Source organism: Malaclemys terrapin, chromosome 17 (genome assembly GCF_027887155.1).
Source record: "Malaclemys terrapin pileata isolate rMalTer1 chromosome 17, rMalTer1.hap1, whole genome shotgun sequence".
Taxonomy (NCBI): Eukaryota; Metazoa; Chordata; order Testudines; family Emydidae; genus Malaclemys; species Malaclemys terrapin.
In genome coordinates this window covers 21,229,810-21,247,414 of record NC_071521.1, presented here as the reverse complement: position 1 = coordinate 21,247,414, position 17,605 = coordinate 21,229,810, and the positions used below count along the sequence as shown (strand labels likewise).

Here is a 17,605-nt window from a genome sequence, read left to right as displayed (position 1 = left end):
TTGTTTTTAATTTTTTTTTCTTGCCCATTATAAAGAAGCGTATAAGGAGCCAGTCATCCTGTTCCCTTGTGTGATTAGGTGGTCTGTAGCAGACACCAGCTAATACCCCATCTTATGCTTTATCTGTTAGGATATTGATCCATAAACAGTCAAGATAATTTTCTTACAAGTTATCCATGACTCAGAAACAGGAAATGCTACTTTTGAAGAGTGCCACTCTCCCTCCCCTTTTGCACACTCGATCTTTCCAAAATAGGTTATAACCATTGATTTTAACATTCCAATAGTGTGACTCATCCCACCAGGGTTTCGTAATACTAAGTAGATCGAATTTATGCTTATAAATGAGGAATTCCAGTGCCTTTTGTTTCTTATCCAGGCTCCTAGCATTGGTCTATCAGCCATTAAAGAATTTCTTCTCTTCATATCCTTTGGTTCCTTGATTAATTTTGTTCCCAATATCTTGATTTTGTGCTGCTGAGTGCTTATATCTTCCCTCTTTTCCCCTTTCCCTTTTGTTATTAGTGTAACGCGCACCTGACTACTCTAGCCAGCCTATCTCTGGGGTGATGGGTCACCCTTCTACTGAGGTGGAAACCATCCCAACTATACAGCCCCTTCTCCTCATAGCAGGTGGGCCGATGTGCCACAAAACCAAAATGCTCCACCCTACACCACTTACCAGTAGTTCACTTTCAGAATCTTCTGCATTCTGTCTTTTACTCATGGGACAGAAAGGATCTAAAGAGAAGATGGCTTAGATTTCCATGCTTCCAAGTTTCCTGATATCATCTACTATCTGTGAGATATGCTGTGATGCAGTGTCATTAGTGCTACTTTGAACCATCACCAGTGGATCTTTTCCCATCGACTTCAAAAGCCTCTCAAACCTTAGTGTGACATCTCGTGCCTAGCCCTGGGAATGCAGCACATTGTCCTGTTGTCCGCCTGTCCCTTGTAGAATATTCTTTTGATTCTTCTGAGTACTGAATCCACAAGAAGGATCATCTGTCTTCCTTGGGTGGTTGGAGAACTCTTTGTGGACAACCTTGATTGTTTTAGAGGTTGGGCTGAGCTGCCATGCACAGGTGTGTCCCGTGCATCTCTCCATTCCCTTGGACCTGCTGGATTCTGAAAATTATCTTCCACAGTTTCCCCATTGAAGACCTGGCATTGTTTTGAAACTTGGAGCTGTGTGGAATTCTTCCTGGCTCTATTCTCTCTGGTGGCCACAGCCTGGCCATCCTTGTCTATCTCTAGCATACATGACTCCTTATATTGGGGGGGGGGCACGTGACCACCGTACATGTCTCCCCTGCCCAGTGATCCCCCACCCTGCACCCAGCCTGGGGCTGCAGCACTATCCTTGCCCCACGTTACCTGCGGGGGGGGGGAGGAGGGACTCTGTCCTTCTCTCCCTGCGTCTTCCCCCCTGTGTCTCCCTCCCTGCACATTCAGCCACTGTCCTGACAGCCGGGCGGAGAGCAGGATAGAGCTGGTTCTGCCTGAGAGCCTGGCTCGGAGTCAGTGGCGGCCCGCTTCCTGCCCAGGCTCGGCTGCTGGGGTCAGGGGCCAAGCATGCCAGGATGGGCGGAGGGCTCCAGTTAGCTTGGCCCCGGTCAGTCTGGAGGGAGTTTCTAGAGGAGTTCCTCAGAGATCGGTGTTGGGACCAATCTTATTTAACATTTTTATTAAGGACCTTGGCACAAAGAGTAGGACTGTGCTAATAAAATAAGTGGATGACCCAAAGTTGGGAAGTATTGCCAATATGCGGGAGGACCAGAATACCATACAAGAAGTTCTGGATGACCTTGAAAACTGGAGTAATAGAAATGGGATGAAATTTAATAGTGCAAAGTGCAAGGTCATGCACTTAGGGACTAACACCAAGAAATGTTGCTATAAGCTGGGGGCTTATCAGTTGGAAGCAACAGAAAAGAAGAAAGACTAAGTTGTACTGGTTGATCACAGGATGACTATGAGTTGCCAATGTGATGTGGCTGTGAAAAAGGCTAATGCATCTGGCAAGGTATTTCCAGTAAAGATAGGGAAGTGGTTATTGCCATTAGAAAAGGCACTGGTGAGACCTCATCTGGAATAGTGTGTGCAGTTCTGGTCTCCCATGTTTAATAAATATGAATTCAAACTGGAGCAGAGAAGGGCTACTAGGATGATCCAAGGAATGGAAAACCTACTGTAACATGGCGTGCATTCACTGCCGCGGCACCTCCTGCTGGTTACCTCGGGAATTAGCTCATCCCAGCCTTGGAGCACCTTCTGCTGGCCGGTGTCTCCCTACCGATACCTACTTCCTAGTCAGTCTCCACCACTGTACTTCAGGCCCTGCGTCCCTCATCGGCCCGCGGTGCCCCTTTTCCTGGGTATTGCCCCCCAGCAGTACCCCCACACGCAGGGTCCTCCCCTCCCCAGGGAATCCCAATCCTCTAAGCCCACCTCGCCTCACTAACCCACTGCCAGTCTTCATCTAGCCCCTTCCCTGCAAACTGCAGTCTGACGTGGCCACTCATCATCGGATTGAACCTGTTGCCTCTTCCTTCCCTGGCTGCCTCCCCACAGCCCTAATACCTCTTCCGGCCCTGACAGCCAGGCTGGAGCTCCCCCAGCTCCTCCTGGCCTTCCCCAGCACTGCGCTGTCCAAGGTACCCTTTGCTCTTTCAGGCAGCCAGGTCCATCTCTCTCCAAGGCTGGAGAGAGACTGACTACCTTCTGGCCCTGCAGCCCTTTTATAGGGCCCAGCCTGGCCCTGACTGGCTGCCTCCCAGCCTTTTCCTGATTGGCTCGCAGCCTCAGCCCTCTCCAAGGGCTGGATTTTAACCCTTTCTGAGCCAGAGTGGGGTGACCGCCCCACTATACCTACCTTTTGAGAGGTGACTCAAAGAGCTTGGCTTGTTTAGCCTGAGGGGGAGATATGATTGCTCTCTATAAATATATCAGAGGGATAAATATCAGGGAGGGGGAAGAATTCTTTAAGTTAAGGGCCAATGCTGACAAGAACAAATGCATATAAACTGGCCATCAAGAAGTTCAGGCTTGAAATTAGATGAAGGTTTCTAACCATCCAAGCCGTGAAGTTCTGGAACAGCCTCTCAAGGGGAGCAATGGGGGCAAAAAACTTAACTGGCTGCAAGACTGAGCTTGACATGTTTATGGAGGGGATGGTATGATGAGCCTGCCTACAATGGCAGATAGCCGATCTGTGACTGCTAGTAGCAAATATCTCCAACAGCCGGTGACGGGACACTAAGTGGGGAGGGCTCTGAGTTATTACAAAGAATTCTTCCCCAAGTGTGTGGCTGCTGGATCTTGCCCACATACTCAGAGTTTAACTGATCGCCATATTTAGGGTCACGAAGGAATTTCCCCCCGGGTCAGATTGGCAGAGACTGGGGGGGGGGGGGGTTTGCCTCTCTTTGCAGCACTGGGGCACTTGTAGATTTAAACTAGTGTAAATGGTGGATTCTCTGTAATTTGAAGTCTTTAAATCACGATTTGAGGACTCCAGTAACTCATCCCGAGATTATGGGTCTGTTATAGGAGTTGGTGGGCAAGGTTCTGTGGCCTGCAACGTGTAGGAGGTCAGACTAGACAATCATGATGGTCCCTTCTGGCTTTAACGTCTATGAGTAGCAGTGCCCTGACGAATCCAGGCCTCTAAGAAGTGCTAATGTTACACCTTGAGAACAATGCTTGCTTTCTGGAAATTTTAGTTTATTAAATCAAGTTTTATGAGGTCTACCACTCAGTGACCCTACAGGCAAAATCTCTTTCAAGCATATTCTGTAATGTTCATGTTCTTAAAGTGAGAGCCTCTATTCAAATTACCTACATTAAATGGAACAATAAATCAAATATTAATACATACAAATTCAATTCTAAATATAGTGTTCTGGAAAATAAAACCATTTCATGAAGTACAATCATTCCAAGGTCCTCACAATAATTTAAGTATTGGGGATAGCTGTCTAGTCTGTATCCACAAAAACAACAAGGAGTTCGGTGGTACCTTAAAGACTAACAGATTTATTTGGACATACGCTTTCATGGGTAAAAAAACCTCACTTCTTCAGAAGAAGTGAGGTTTTTTTACCCATGAAAGCGTATGCCCAAATAAATGTTAGTCTTTAAGGTGCCACCGGACTCACAATTTAAGACAGACTCATATCTATATACATTCCACCAGCATTAGCAGGGATTAAACCATCACATTCAGATTCACATCATAGAGCATTGTCACTTCAGCTATAGAAGTAACTAGCATCAGTGCTACCTTGCTATCCTCAGTGTGGACCAGGCCACAAAGGGAGGCATAACACACGCTTTGCCAAGGGGATCGACAACAATTTATAAGACAGCAGTTCAGTGTTGGGCATCATGACTCCTGGGTTTTATTCCTGGGTCTGGGAAGAGACTGATCATGCAGTTAGACACAGCAGAGACAACCACACAGTTTGGCACATTCCTTCTAGAAGACAGTATGGTAACATGGATGAGGCTTAGGTCTATCTGACCAAGGTTCTGTTTTCAGCTGTGCCTGGCGTGACTGTTACCTAATCCATGAAACATGTGAATGAGAGTTGCCTCCCCTCAGGCAGGGGTATGAGGCCTTTGTTCATAAAAAGGGTCGCAAAGTGCACACACAAAAGTTATTTGCTTCTTTGCTCCCTCCCTGAGATGTTACAGACCTATGATGAGATGCATGGCACTTGGAAAGGCTGAGCCAGAGGGTTGGTGCCTACTTTACAAGGCCACGTGGGGCTACTGCACCAGAAAGTTATCTCCTCTTAATCCCTTCTGGGGCAGAAAAGAAAGTACAGTCTTATCAGTCTGGAGTGGATGAGGTACATCCCTGGCTGCAATAGCTGAAGGTCTAGGGAGCAGAATTACCTTGCCTCCAAAGGGAGCCTCTGTCTATGGGAGGAGGAGATTCTGAATTCTTTTTTTTTTTCTTTCCTTGTTTTGCCTCCCCCCCCCACCCACCCATTTCTAGCTTCTTTCTACTCTGATCCTCAGTGAGAAGTTGCTGGAGGGGAAAAGGAACATGAGGAATGAAAGATGGACTTTATGTTTCTTATACTTGGCTATGTATTCCACTACGACATACCATTCATGGGGCTTTTGGTTATGAGGAAACAGTATTTCTGTTCCCATTATAAGGAGGTCATATATAGATATCTGATTTTAAAATTTAATCTAGAGATGGTTTAAAAAAATCTGAATTTGCCAAAAAATAAATATATGTATCTAATTCTCCCAAATGCTCCTGCTTGTGTATTGTTGAGCCCCAAACAGTGTGAGTGATGTGTTCTCAAGCAATTAATGTGCTCTCTTCTCTTCACCTAAAGGCTACACTGGATTCGTACCGCGCTTCACCTGGATCATGGGTGTTAACTACCTCAAGGGAGTTAAAGATGCCATGAATGAATTTGACAGAAATCAGGTAAATTATAGCGACATGCATTTTTTCAGCAAACTGATTTAGGCCTTGACCCATCTCTCATTGAGAATCTTTCCTTTGACTGTAACAGGAGCTGGATGTGGGTTCTTCTATATTCAGGATAAAGCTCTCCTGGGTAACAGGCTGAAGAAATGTCATTTGCCGTAACTGATTAGAATGAACTGAAAAGCCGTTCCATTTCTGATTTATCAACTAAGCAAAGTGACAATGATACTATATTAGAGAGACAAGGTGAGTAGGACAAATATCTTTTATTGGACCAACTTTTCTTGGTGGGACAGAAAACTTGTCTCTCCCACCAAGAGAACTTGGTCCAATAAACGATATTTACATCACCCACCTTGTCTCTTTAATTCCTGGGACTGACACAGCTACAACACAGCATTTCAATGCTGCTATATGGCTGCTAAGATGTACACCATAAATACCTGATAATGGGTAGCATGTCAGTAGGATACTGCTAGATCATTTCCTTTTCTTCACTCAGCAACTACTTATAAGACCCAGGCTCTGTAACAATGCCCAAAGCACTCACTTAGGCCGGGTCTACCCTAGGAAATTAGGTTGGTATAACTACGTTCCTCAGGAGTGTAAAAAATCCACCCCCCGAGGGATGCAGTTATACTGACCTAACCCATGGTATTGACAGCACTATGTTGATAGGAGGGCTTCTCCTGCCAACTAGCTGCTGCCTCTCTGGGGGTGGAGTCCCTGCTCTGATGGGAGAAGCCTTCCCATCTGCAACGTTTTGAGTGCAGACCTTCCCTTAATTCTAACTCAGACCTTCCTTGAATTCATGGGAGTTTTGCTTGAAGAAGCACTCTGTAAAGCCTAAACCTCGAGGTTTATCCCTCTACTTGCACTCTTATAATTTGCATTACCCAGAGATTGAAGAGAGATTTCTGGATGCCATTTTTAACAATTTACTCTTTGTTATTAAAAAGGGACCATTTCAATGTTGTCAGCTCTTGTGATTTTATTAAATCACTAGCACCTGGAGTCAGGTGATTATGTAATAATCTCAGCTTTTATTTAAAACAAAAAGTAAGTCTCTAGTCTTCATGGCTGAGGAGAAAAACTTGAGAATTTGACCCAAATGCCCTCTAAATGTTCAGAACTAGAAGAAAAATTAAGATAACTTCCCCCTCCCAAAAAAAATCTCATGATTTTGGGAGGCCCAATTCATAATTTTTTAATGTTTGAAGTTAGCAATACTACCAGTTATACTCCCATACAGCATTTCATGGTGCACTACCTTCTCCCTACACCAGCTCCCTGTGAAATTTACCCTCTTGCTACACCTCATGATGTCCCATCCTCTCCAATGAACATCACCCCATAGTAATTCTTATTATTATTATTATTACAGTAGTGCCTAGCAGCACCCGGTAATGTTCTGCCTTTTGTGTTAAATCCCACTTCACGCCCCCAGTGATGTCCCGGTGCATCACTGTAGACAATTCAGTGAAAAGCTCTGCACAACATGCAGCATCAGTCAAAAGAGCAAATAAATGGCTTGTGGAACTTAGTCACAAGATCTCAAGGCCAATGGTTTAGTAGGATTCAGAAGCAAATTGGACTCTTCTATAGTTAACGAGATCATCCAAAATTACAGTAACAAAGATTTTAAAAATCCCAAGTGTTTTGGAAGGAATTCGAACCCTTCTGCGTCAAGCCATGAAGCAGATGTTGTTCTCCACATTAACACGGGGAGAGCTTGTCTTGTGTTCTTTATTTGAACTTTACATCCAGCTAACAAGCACACACACCAGGCAACTCTCTTCTTATTAGCATTCACTGCATTGGGGTGTGAAGGGTGACCTTGAATTCATTAGGCAAACCCACACGCTTACATAACAATAGATGCTGCTCCACCTACACTTCCCCTTTCACAAAACAATTCATTTTAAACTTTTCTGTTTGATCACTTACCGCAACACAACTAACCCTACAGAAAATCAACCGGTTTCAGTGCGTCTTTGCATTTTTGAAATTGTTCGGCCACTCTGTTTTCCTGGGTGGCGAACAGGCCAGATAGCTGAAGGGCCTTGAGATTGAATTGCTCTTGCGGTGGCATTGGTGTGTCCAGGGTGAAAGTAATCTAAAGGACTTACCGGTACGCCTGAGCAGGGGGGCGGGGCCTCACCCAGAAGGGGCGGGGCCTCAACCAGAAGAGGTGGGACCATTAAATCCCTGGGCCCTTTAAATTGAGATTTAAAAGGCCCAGGGGTCTCCGGCTGTGGTAGCAGCACCTGGGAGTCCAGGCCCTTTAAATCACCGCCCCAGCTACCAGCTGTGGAGGCGCCCGGGAGCCCCGGGGCTCTGGCAGCAATTTAAAGGATCTGGAGCTCCAGCCACTGCTGGGAGTCCCGGGCCCTTTAAATCACCGGCCTGGGGAAGCCAGTACAGTTGACAGTGTACTGGCTCTTGCCAGTACGCCGTACCGGACCAGACCGGCTTACTTTCACCTCTGGGTGTGTCTGACGTGTCATTACTAGTGAGCTCAATGGCTCTGTGCTGCGCTGGGTGGTTTGCAGCCCTGGCCTGGAGTCCTCGGTAAGCTATTCCATTTCTAGGAGGACAAGTGAGGTCACAGGCAAGCCAACAGGCTGTTAAGCAGGTAGATTCACAGGCATATTCTTCTCCTGGTAAGGCATTACGTCAGGGAATCCCTGGAACCTGTGGCAGGTTTTGTGGTTTTGGCTCGGGTACAGCCCTCTTTCTGGTTTAATCTCATATGACCTTGGGGCAAACTGCTGTATGGCTCCAGCCCAATCTCCCCAAGTGTCAGGCCCATCAGTAGAAATTCTAACCATTTCTGCTGGCTAAAGTACCTAGCAGTCGTCTTGTAATGATTCTATTTCTATCCCTTATCCCTTTCTTTTCTCTTGCTGAAGCAGAGTTTTTTACTGTATCATCTGAAGCAGCTCATGTCAGTGATAGGAGACTGGATGAGAAGCAGCTCTGGTCTGATTCAGTCTGATAATTCTTAGCTTCCTATTCTGTAACCTCCAGTCATAACTGTCCATGTTCTCTGCAGCTCCTTTTTTCCTTCCCTTGTTTCCCCCATCTGTATTGACTGTTGTTGATGCCTTCTCTCCATCCTTGATTCCTCTGCCCCTCTCTCCCATAGTCCATCCCACTAACTCTTAACCTTGGCTCCGATCCAACATCCACATCCTCCTGTTTCCACAGTGTGCTACCTCTGCAGATAACTGTATCCTGTCTTCCTTCAGTTCTGCCTTCTTCGTTGACAAACAGGACTGCATTTTCCTCACTAAGACCCAGACCTTCAAACTCTGTTGCTTATTCAGCACTAGTGACTCCCTCAAAATCTTCCCCGTGCCCCATATTCCCTTCCTCTCGGCACAGGATCTCTCGGATATCTTCAAGAAGGCGAGAGCTGACCAGAAAAAAGGAATTTTCATCCCACAGACAATTTTGAGATTTCAGGAAAAAACTGTCTTGATTTGGAATGAAAAGAAAAAAAAATTTTCATGGGACAGAAAATTCAGAAAAATTCCGTTTTGGGATATCTGAAATGAAGTTTCTCAACTCCCTGGCTGCCCACCAGGAAGGCTTTTGTCAATTTCACATTCTCCCTGGGAGCCATCATTTCAATTTCCCCAATAGAAAATTAAAATTTTGGGACAATTTTCCCAGAAAATTTTGATTTTACAAAAAGGTCATTTTCTGTTGGACAATCTTTCCAAAGGAAATTTCTCGACTAGCTACAGAGAAGATTGATAAGGTCGTTCCCTCCTTCCCTAGCACCTTCTCACTTTCCGTCAACACTGATCTTTGACACAGCTGATCACTCCCTCCTCCTCTCTTCCCTTGACTTTAATGATACCAATCTCTCTTGGTTCCCCTCCTATATCTCATTCCTTCTTCCACATCTTTTTTGCTGGTTCCATCATCTCCCCACCTACAGTCTCTGTGCAGAGGAGGTGGCCCCAGGGCTGGGTCCCTGCACTTCTCTCTACATCCTTTGCCTGGGTGACCTTAACCATTCCCATGGCTTTGACTATCCTCTCTATGGAGATGACTCCCAAATCTACCTCTCCCCCTCTAGCCAGTCCCATTTCATCTTGCATCTCTGACATCTCACCCTGGATATCTCTCAGACAATTACCACTTTACATGAGTAAGAGAGATCCACTGATTTTCCCTCCTAAACACACTCCTTTTCCTCCTGTCTCTGTTACTGTTGGTAATACCACCATCTTGGTATTCATTCCAGCTTCCAGCCTTCAGGTCACTATCAACTCTCCCATTCATCTCACTCTTCCCTTCCCATCTAATCCATGTTCAAACCCTGCTGTTTCTTCTTCCACTCCACTTCCAAGACATGACCCTTCTCTCACTCCCAACAGCAAAAACTCTAACTCATGCCCATATCATGTACTGTACCATCTTGATTATTGTGATCTCTTCCTGCCTGGCCTCCTCCTCACTCACATTACCCCCCGCCCCTGTAGGCCCTCTAGAACATAGCTGCAAAAATGATCTTCATAGCTGTCAGTCTGGCCCTGTCACCCCCTTCTTTGAAGCTCTGCGCTGGTTCCTCCTCCATGCCATCAAATATAAGCTTTATCTGATTTTCCCATAAGCATCCTCAACGCTTTCCACACACTATGTGTCTGGAACACCCTTCCTACTTTAATGCATTCAACTATTGCCTTAGCCTCATTTAAAATCCACCTCTTCTGTGATGCCCCCAGTAAGCAAGTCAACAATGGTCACGGTTTTTACTTCTTAACTGCATGACCATATTGCTGTAACTCCCGTCTTTCCAAGCCCCAAGCTTTCCCCTAATCCTTGACACCTTCACCTTGTGTCATGTAACTTTACATTGTAAATAGAAGAACAGGAGTACTTGTGGCACCTTAGAGACTAACAAATTTATTAGAGCATAAGCTTTCGTGGACTACAGCCCACTTCTTCGGATGCATATAGAATGGAACATATAATGAGGAGATATATATACACACATACAGAGAGCATAAACAGGTGGGAGTTGTCTTACCAACTCTGAGAGGCCAATTAATTAAGAGAAAAAAAAAAAAAAAAAAAAAAAACTTTTGAAGTGATAATCAAGCTAGCCGAGTACAGACAGTGTGATAAGAAGTGTGAGAGTACTTACAAGGGGAGATAGTCAACGTTTGTAATGGCTCAGCCATTCCCAGTCCTTATTCAAACCGGAGTTGATTGTGTCTAGTTTGCATATCAATTCTAGCTCTGTAGTCTCTCTTTGGAGTCTGTTTTTGAAGTTTTTCTGTTGTAATATAGCCACCCGCAGGTCTGTCACTGAATGACCAGACAGGTTAAAGTGTTCTCCCACTGGTTTTTGAGTATTTTGATTCCTGATGTCAGATTTGTGTCCATTAATTCTTTTGCGTAGAGACTGTCCGGTTTGGCCAATGTACATGGCAGAGGGGCATTGCTGGCACATGATGGCATAGATCACATTGGTAGATGTGCAGGTGAACGAGCCCCTGATGGTATGGCTGATGTGATTAGGTCCTATGATGATGTCACTTGAATAGATATGTGGACAGAGTTGGCATCGGGGTTTGTTACAAGGATAGGTTCCTGGGTTAGTGGTTTTGTTCAGTGATGTGTGGTTGCTGGTGAGTATTTGCTTTAGGTTGGGGGGTTGTCTGTAAGCGAGGACAGGTCTGTCTCCCAAGATCTGTGAGAGTAAAGGATCATCTTTCAGGATAGGTTGTAGATCTCTGATGATGCGCTGGAGAGGTTTTAGTTGGGGGCTGAAGGTAACAGCTAGTGGTGTTCTGTTATTTTCTTTGTTGGGCCTGTCTTGTAGGAGGTGACTTCTGGGTACTCGTCTGGCTCTGTCAATCTGTTTTTTCACTTCAGCAGGTGGGTATTGTAGTTTTAAGAATGCTTGATAGAGATCTTGTAGGTGCTTGTCTCTATCCGAGGGATTGGAGCAAATGCGGTTATATCTTAGAGCTTGGCTGTAGACAATGGATCGTGTGGTGTGTCCTGGATGGAAGCTGGAGGCATGTAGGTAAGTGTAGCGGTCAGTAGGTTTCCGGTATAGGGTGGTATTGATGTGACCATCGCTTATTAGCACAGTAGTGTCCAGGAAATGGACCGCTTGTGTGGATTGATCTAGGCTGAGGTTGATGGTGGGATGGAAATTATTGAAATCATGGTGAAATTCCTCAAGGGCTTCTTTTCCATGGGTCCAGATGATGAAGATGTCATCAATGTAGCGCAAGTAGAGTAGGGGCGTTAGGGGACGAGAGCTAAGGAAGCGTTGTTCTAAGTCAGCCATAAAAATGTTGGCATATTGTGGGGCCATGCGGGTACCCATAGCAGTGCCGCTGACTTGAAGGTATATATTGTCCCCAAATGTGAAATAGTTGTGGGTGAGGACAAAATCACAAAGTTCAGCCACCAGGTTAGCTGTGACATTATCAGGGATACTGTTCCTGATAGCTTGTAGTCCATCTTTGTGTGGAATATTGGTGTAGAGGGCTTCTACGTCCATAGTGGCCAGGATGGTGTTTTCTGGAAGATCACCGATGGATTGTAGTTTCCTCAGGAAGTCAGTGGTGTCTCGAAGATAGCTGGGAGTGCTGGTAGCGTAGGGTCTTAGGACAGAGTCTACATAACCAGACAAGCCTGATGTTAGGGTGCCAATGCCTGAGATGATGGGGCGTCCAGGATATCCAGGTTTATGGATCTTGGGTAGCAAATAGAATACCCCTGGTCGGGGTTCTAGGCATGTGTCTGTACGGATTTGTTCCTGTGCTTTGTCAGGGAGTTTTTTTAGCAGATGGTGTAGTTTCTTTAGGTAATCCTCAGTGGGATCAGAGGATAATGGCCTGTAGAATGTGGTGTTAGAGAGCTGTCTAGCAGCCTCCTGGTCATATTCCAATTTATTCATGATGACGACAGCACCTCCTTTGTCAGCCTTTTTGATTATGATGTCAGGGTTGTTTCTGAGGCTGTAGATGGCGTTGTGTTCAGCATGGCTGAGGTTATGTGGCAAGTGATGTTGCTTTTCCACAATTTCAGCCTTTGCACGTCGACGGAAGCAATCTATGTAGAAATCCAGTCTGTTGTTTCGACCGTCCGGAGGAGTCCATGCAGAATCCTTTTTTTTGTAGTGCTGGTAGGGAGGATTCTGTGGGTTAGTATGCTGTTCAGAGGTATGTTGGAAATATTCTTTGAGTCGGAGACGTCGAAAGTAGGATTCTAGGTCACCGCAGAACTGTATCATATTCATGGGTCTGGAGGGACAAAAGGAGAGGCCCCGAGATAGGACAGACTCTTCTGCTGGGCTAAGAGTATAGCTGGAAAGATTAACAATATTGCTGGGTGGGTTAAGGAAACTACTGTTGTGGCTGCTTGTGGCATGTAGCAGTTTAGATAGTTTAGTGTCCTTTTTCCTTTGTAGAGAGGCAAAGTTTGTCTTGTAAATGGCTTGTCTAGTTTTTGTAAAGTCTATCCATGAGGAAGTTTGTGTGGAAGGTTGGTTTCTTATGAGAGTATCCAGTTCTGAGAGCTCATTCTTAATCTTTCCCTGTTTGCTGTATAGGATGCTGATCAGGTGGTTTCGCAGTTTCTTTGAGAGTGTGTGACACAGTCTCTCAGCATAGTCTGTGTGATATGTAGATTGTAATGGATTTTTTACCTTTAGTCCTTTTGGTATGATGTCCATCTGCTTGCATTTGGAAAGGAAGATGATGTCTGTCTGTATCTGTACGAGTTTTTTCATGAGGTTGATGGATTTCCATTCCATACGGCTAAATGCAGTGCCTTGCATAATGACAAGTTTCAGAGTAACAGCCGTGTTAGTCTGTATCCGCAAAAAGAAGAACAGGAGTACTTGTGGCACCTTAGAGACTAACAAATTTATTAGAGCATAAGCTTTCGTGGACTACAGCCCACTTCTTCGGATGCATATAGAATGGAACATATAATGAGGAGATATATATACACACATACAGAGAGCATAAACAGGTGGGAGTTGTCTTACCAACTCTGAGAGGCCAATTAATTAAGAGAAAAAAAAAAAAAAAAAAAAAAAACTTTTGAAGTGATAATCAAGCTAGCCGAGTACAGACAGTGTGATAAGAAGTGTGAGAGTACTTACAAGGGGAGATAGTCAACGTTTGTAATGGCTCAGCCATTCCCAGTCCTTATTCAAACCGGAGTTGATTGTGTCTAGTTTGCATATCAATTCTAGCTCTGTAGTCTCTCTTTGGAGTCTGTTTTTGAAGTTTTTCTGTTGTAATATAGCCACCCGCAGGTCTGTCACTGAATGACCAGACAGGTTAAAGTGTTCTCCCACTGGTTTTTGAGTATTTTGATTCCTGATGTCAGATTTGTGTCCATTAATTCTTTTGCGTAGAGACTGTCCGGTTTGGCCAATGTACATGGCAGAGGGGCATTGCTGGCACATGATGGCATAGATCACATTGGTAGATGTGCAGGTGAACGAGCCCCTGATGGTATGGCTGATGTGATTAGGTCCTATGATGATGTCACTTGAATAGATATGTGGACAGAGTTGGCATCGGGGTTTGTTACAAGGATAGGTTCCTGGGTTAGTGGTTTTGTTCAGTGATGTGTGGTTGCTGGTGAGTATTTGCTTTAGGTTGGGGGGTTGTCTGTAAGCGAGGACAGGTCTGTCTCCCAAGATCTGTGAGAGTAAAGGATCATCTTTCAGGATAGGTTGTAGATCTCTGATGATGCGCTGGAGAGGTTTTAGTTGGGGGCTGAAGGTGACAGCTAGTGGTGTTCTGTTATTTTCTTTGTTGGGCCTGTCTTGTAGGAGGTGACTTCTGGGTACTCGTCTGGCTCTGTCAATCTGTTTTTTCACTTCAGCAGGTGGGTATTGTAGTTTTAAGAATGCTTGATAGAGATCTTGTAGGTGCTTGTCTCTATCCGAGGGATTGGAGCAAATGCGGTTATATCTTAGAGCTTGGCTGTAGACAATGGATCGTGTGGTGTGTCCTGGATGGAAGCTGGAGGCATGTAGGTAAGTGTAGCGGTCAGTAGGTTTCCGGTATAGGGTGGTATTGATGTGACCATCACTTATTAGCACAGTAGTGTCACATCAGCCATACCATCAGGGGCTCGTTCACCTGCACATCTACCAATGTGATCTATGCCATCATGTGCCAGCAATGCCCCTCTGCCATGTACATTGGCCAAACCGGACAGTCTCTACGCAAAAGAATTAATGGACACAAATCTGACATCAGGAATCAAAATACTCAAAAACCAGTGGGAGAACACTTTAACCTGTCTGGTCATTCAGTGACAGACCTGCGGGTGGCTATATTACAACAGAAAAACTTCAAAAACAGACTCCAAAGAGAGACTACAGAGCTAGAATTGATATGCAAACTAGACACAATCAACTCCGGTTTGAATAAGGACTGGGAATGGCTGAGCCATTACAAACGTTGACTATCTCCCCTTGTAAGTACTCTCACACTTCTTATCACACTGTCTGTACTCGGCTAGCTTGATTATCACTTCAAAAGTTTTTTTTTTTTTTTTTTTTTTTTCTCTTAATTAATTGGCCTCTCAGAGTTGGTAAGACAACTCCCACCTGTTTATGCTCTCTGTATGTGTGTATATATATCTCCTCATTATATGTTCCATTCTATATGCATCCGAAGAAGTGGGCTGTAGTCCACGAAAGCTTATGCTCTAATAAATTTGTTAGTCTCTAAGGTGCCACAAGTACTCCTGTTCTTCTTTTTGCGGATACAGACTAACACGGCTGTTACTCTGAAACTTTACATTGTAAATGTATATTGTACATTTTTAAGGACTGGGATTGTGTATTTTTTTTTTATAAAGCACCTAGTAGGATTTTGGGTACTATAAATTAATAAAGTGTATTGCTTATATTTCTTGAGTTCTGGGTAAAAAGAAGGTAGAGCAGTAGGCTCCTCAATATGGAAATCCAAATGAACCTTGGGAACTAACCAAGAGAACAAGAAAGATTCATTAGGTCTGCAGAAAACTAGGCAATGAAAATATACAATTCATACTGAAGGAAAAGAGCTAAAAGCATGTCACATACTAGTATTATACACACTAGCACTTAGATAGAACTAGGCATCATTGTGAACAGCTCAATGAAGACCTCTGCTCATGGGCATTAGTGCTCAAAATATCAAACAAAACATTAGAACATACGAAGAATGGAATGGAAAAGATGACAATGCGGTTGTGTGAATCTGTGGTATTAGGTTGATGGATTTCCACTCCATACGGCTAAATGCAGTGCCTTGCATAATGACAGGTTTCAGAGTAGCAGCCGTGTTAGTCTGTATCCGCAAAAAGAACAGGAGTACTTGTGGCACCTTAGCGACTAACACATTTATTAGAGCATAAGCTTTCGTGGACTACAGCCCATAGGGTTACTAATGTGTATTGCCCAGGGCCTCGGAATCCCTAGCTGTGGACCAGGACTCCATTTTAGTTGGCCCTGAACAACCACAGAACCAACAAATGGGCCCTGCTCCAAAGAGCTGAAGCCTGGAGTTAGGTGTTGTGATGCTCAGCCTCACAGTGTCTAACTTCTAGGTGCCCAGAAAAATCCCGGTGATTCACAAAGCCTGAGTTAGGCACCGAGGGTCCCTATACACTGAATGGCATATCCAGTTCTGGAGTCTGCACGTCAAGAAGGATGTGGGCATCCTGGAGAGAGTTCAAAGGAGGGCCACAGAAATGATCAGGGCTAGGGAAACAAGCCTTATGACGTGAGGCTTAAGGACCTTGACCTATTCAACTTCTCAAAGAGAAGGTTGAGTGACGATTCGGTCACTGTGTGTGTAGTGTGATGTACTCACACAGGGACGAGAACGGATAGTGGCAGCTTTTCAAACTTGCTGGCAAAGGCATAGCAAGAAAGCTGAAGCAGGGCAACTTCAACCTTGAAATAGACTCACTTTCCTAGCAGTGCAGGTGAATAATCATTGGCACAGTGTACTGGAGAGGAGGTACTTACAGTGCATGGAAAGTTGAAGACAAGATTGGATATCTTTCTGAAAGTGAAAGCTATTCTTTAATCCAGCTTCCGGGAGAAGTTCTGTGGTCTATGTGTGGTGGAGGGTCAGGCTGGATGGTCATGGGTAGGCTTGGAAGCATTACATTTTTATTGGTAAATGTCAGTAAACATTGATTTCACCATTCACATACAAACTAATGAAAAAATTATTTCCATTGATAATAGCTGAAATTTACAGACAGGCAAAATAAGAAAAATGCTGCTTGAGAACTTGAGAGTTTGATTTAAGGATATTTCCCTTGTATATTTTGACATGCAACATTGATGATTTGTATTTTAATAATTATAAAGCTTTAATTTTTTGAATCTCATAGTCTGTCATTAAATAATTATTGTCTGACCCCCTCCCACACACATAATTTCCTGTAACTAAATATTGAAAATGATTAAAAATGCTTAAAAATAAACATGGATATTATCCATTGAAATTATAAAACAATAAAAATCTAATTCTGCTGAACCTACTCATGGTCATCCCACTGGCTTTCGAATTTATGAATCTCCTATTCATCCCCTTCCCTTGTGGGTTATGGGGAAAATAGGGTTGCATGCATTGACCCAACATGGTAATAACATTAGTACCTCTGTGTGACAACCTCTGGCTAAAAGCTAACCCTTATAAACTTGGCAACTTTATCTGGTACCTTTGCTGCTGTCATCCAGTATTCACTCCTTGTCCCATTTAGATATAAAGTATTTTCTCCACAGGACCTGGAAACTCAGAGATACACTCTAGCATGTGGTAATTATGATGTCTCATCACTTTGAGATGTGATATCCTAGTAGTACATAGCAAGCTTAGTTTTACTTTTGTTTTCACTAACTCTATCTTATTTATTGTACTAAGATCAAATATAATCTAACGTGGAACTGGAAGTGGTAAAGAAATAATTTTACATACAGAGATTGTTGATCTTACCCTGTCTGTCTTGAGCATCTCATTTATTTACAAAGATATTGTGTTGTGACCTGTCTGTGTGTCATGTCATCTCTCACCACCAAACCTTGTTGCTCGGTTACTGGGATAGCTTTGGAGTCCCCCATCTTCTCTCAGGAATTTC

General features: G+C 44.2%; 1 protein-coding gene across 1 annotated transcript in view; it reads left to right on the top strand.

Annotated features, from left to right (window-relative positions):
• Positions 1–17,605, top strand: part of FAM166A (family with sequence similarity 166 member A) — a 75,592-nt gene that overhangs the window by 39,100 nt on the left and 18,887 nt on the right. Inside the window, exon 5 of the mRNA XM_054007444.1 lies at positions 5,364–5,458. Within this exon, the coding sequence (XP_053863419.1) occupies positions 5,364–5,458 (95 nt within the window). The remainder of the gene's footprint in view (positions 1–5,363; positions 5,459–17,605) is intronic.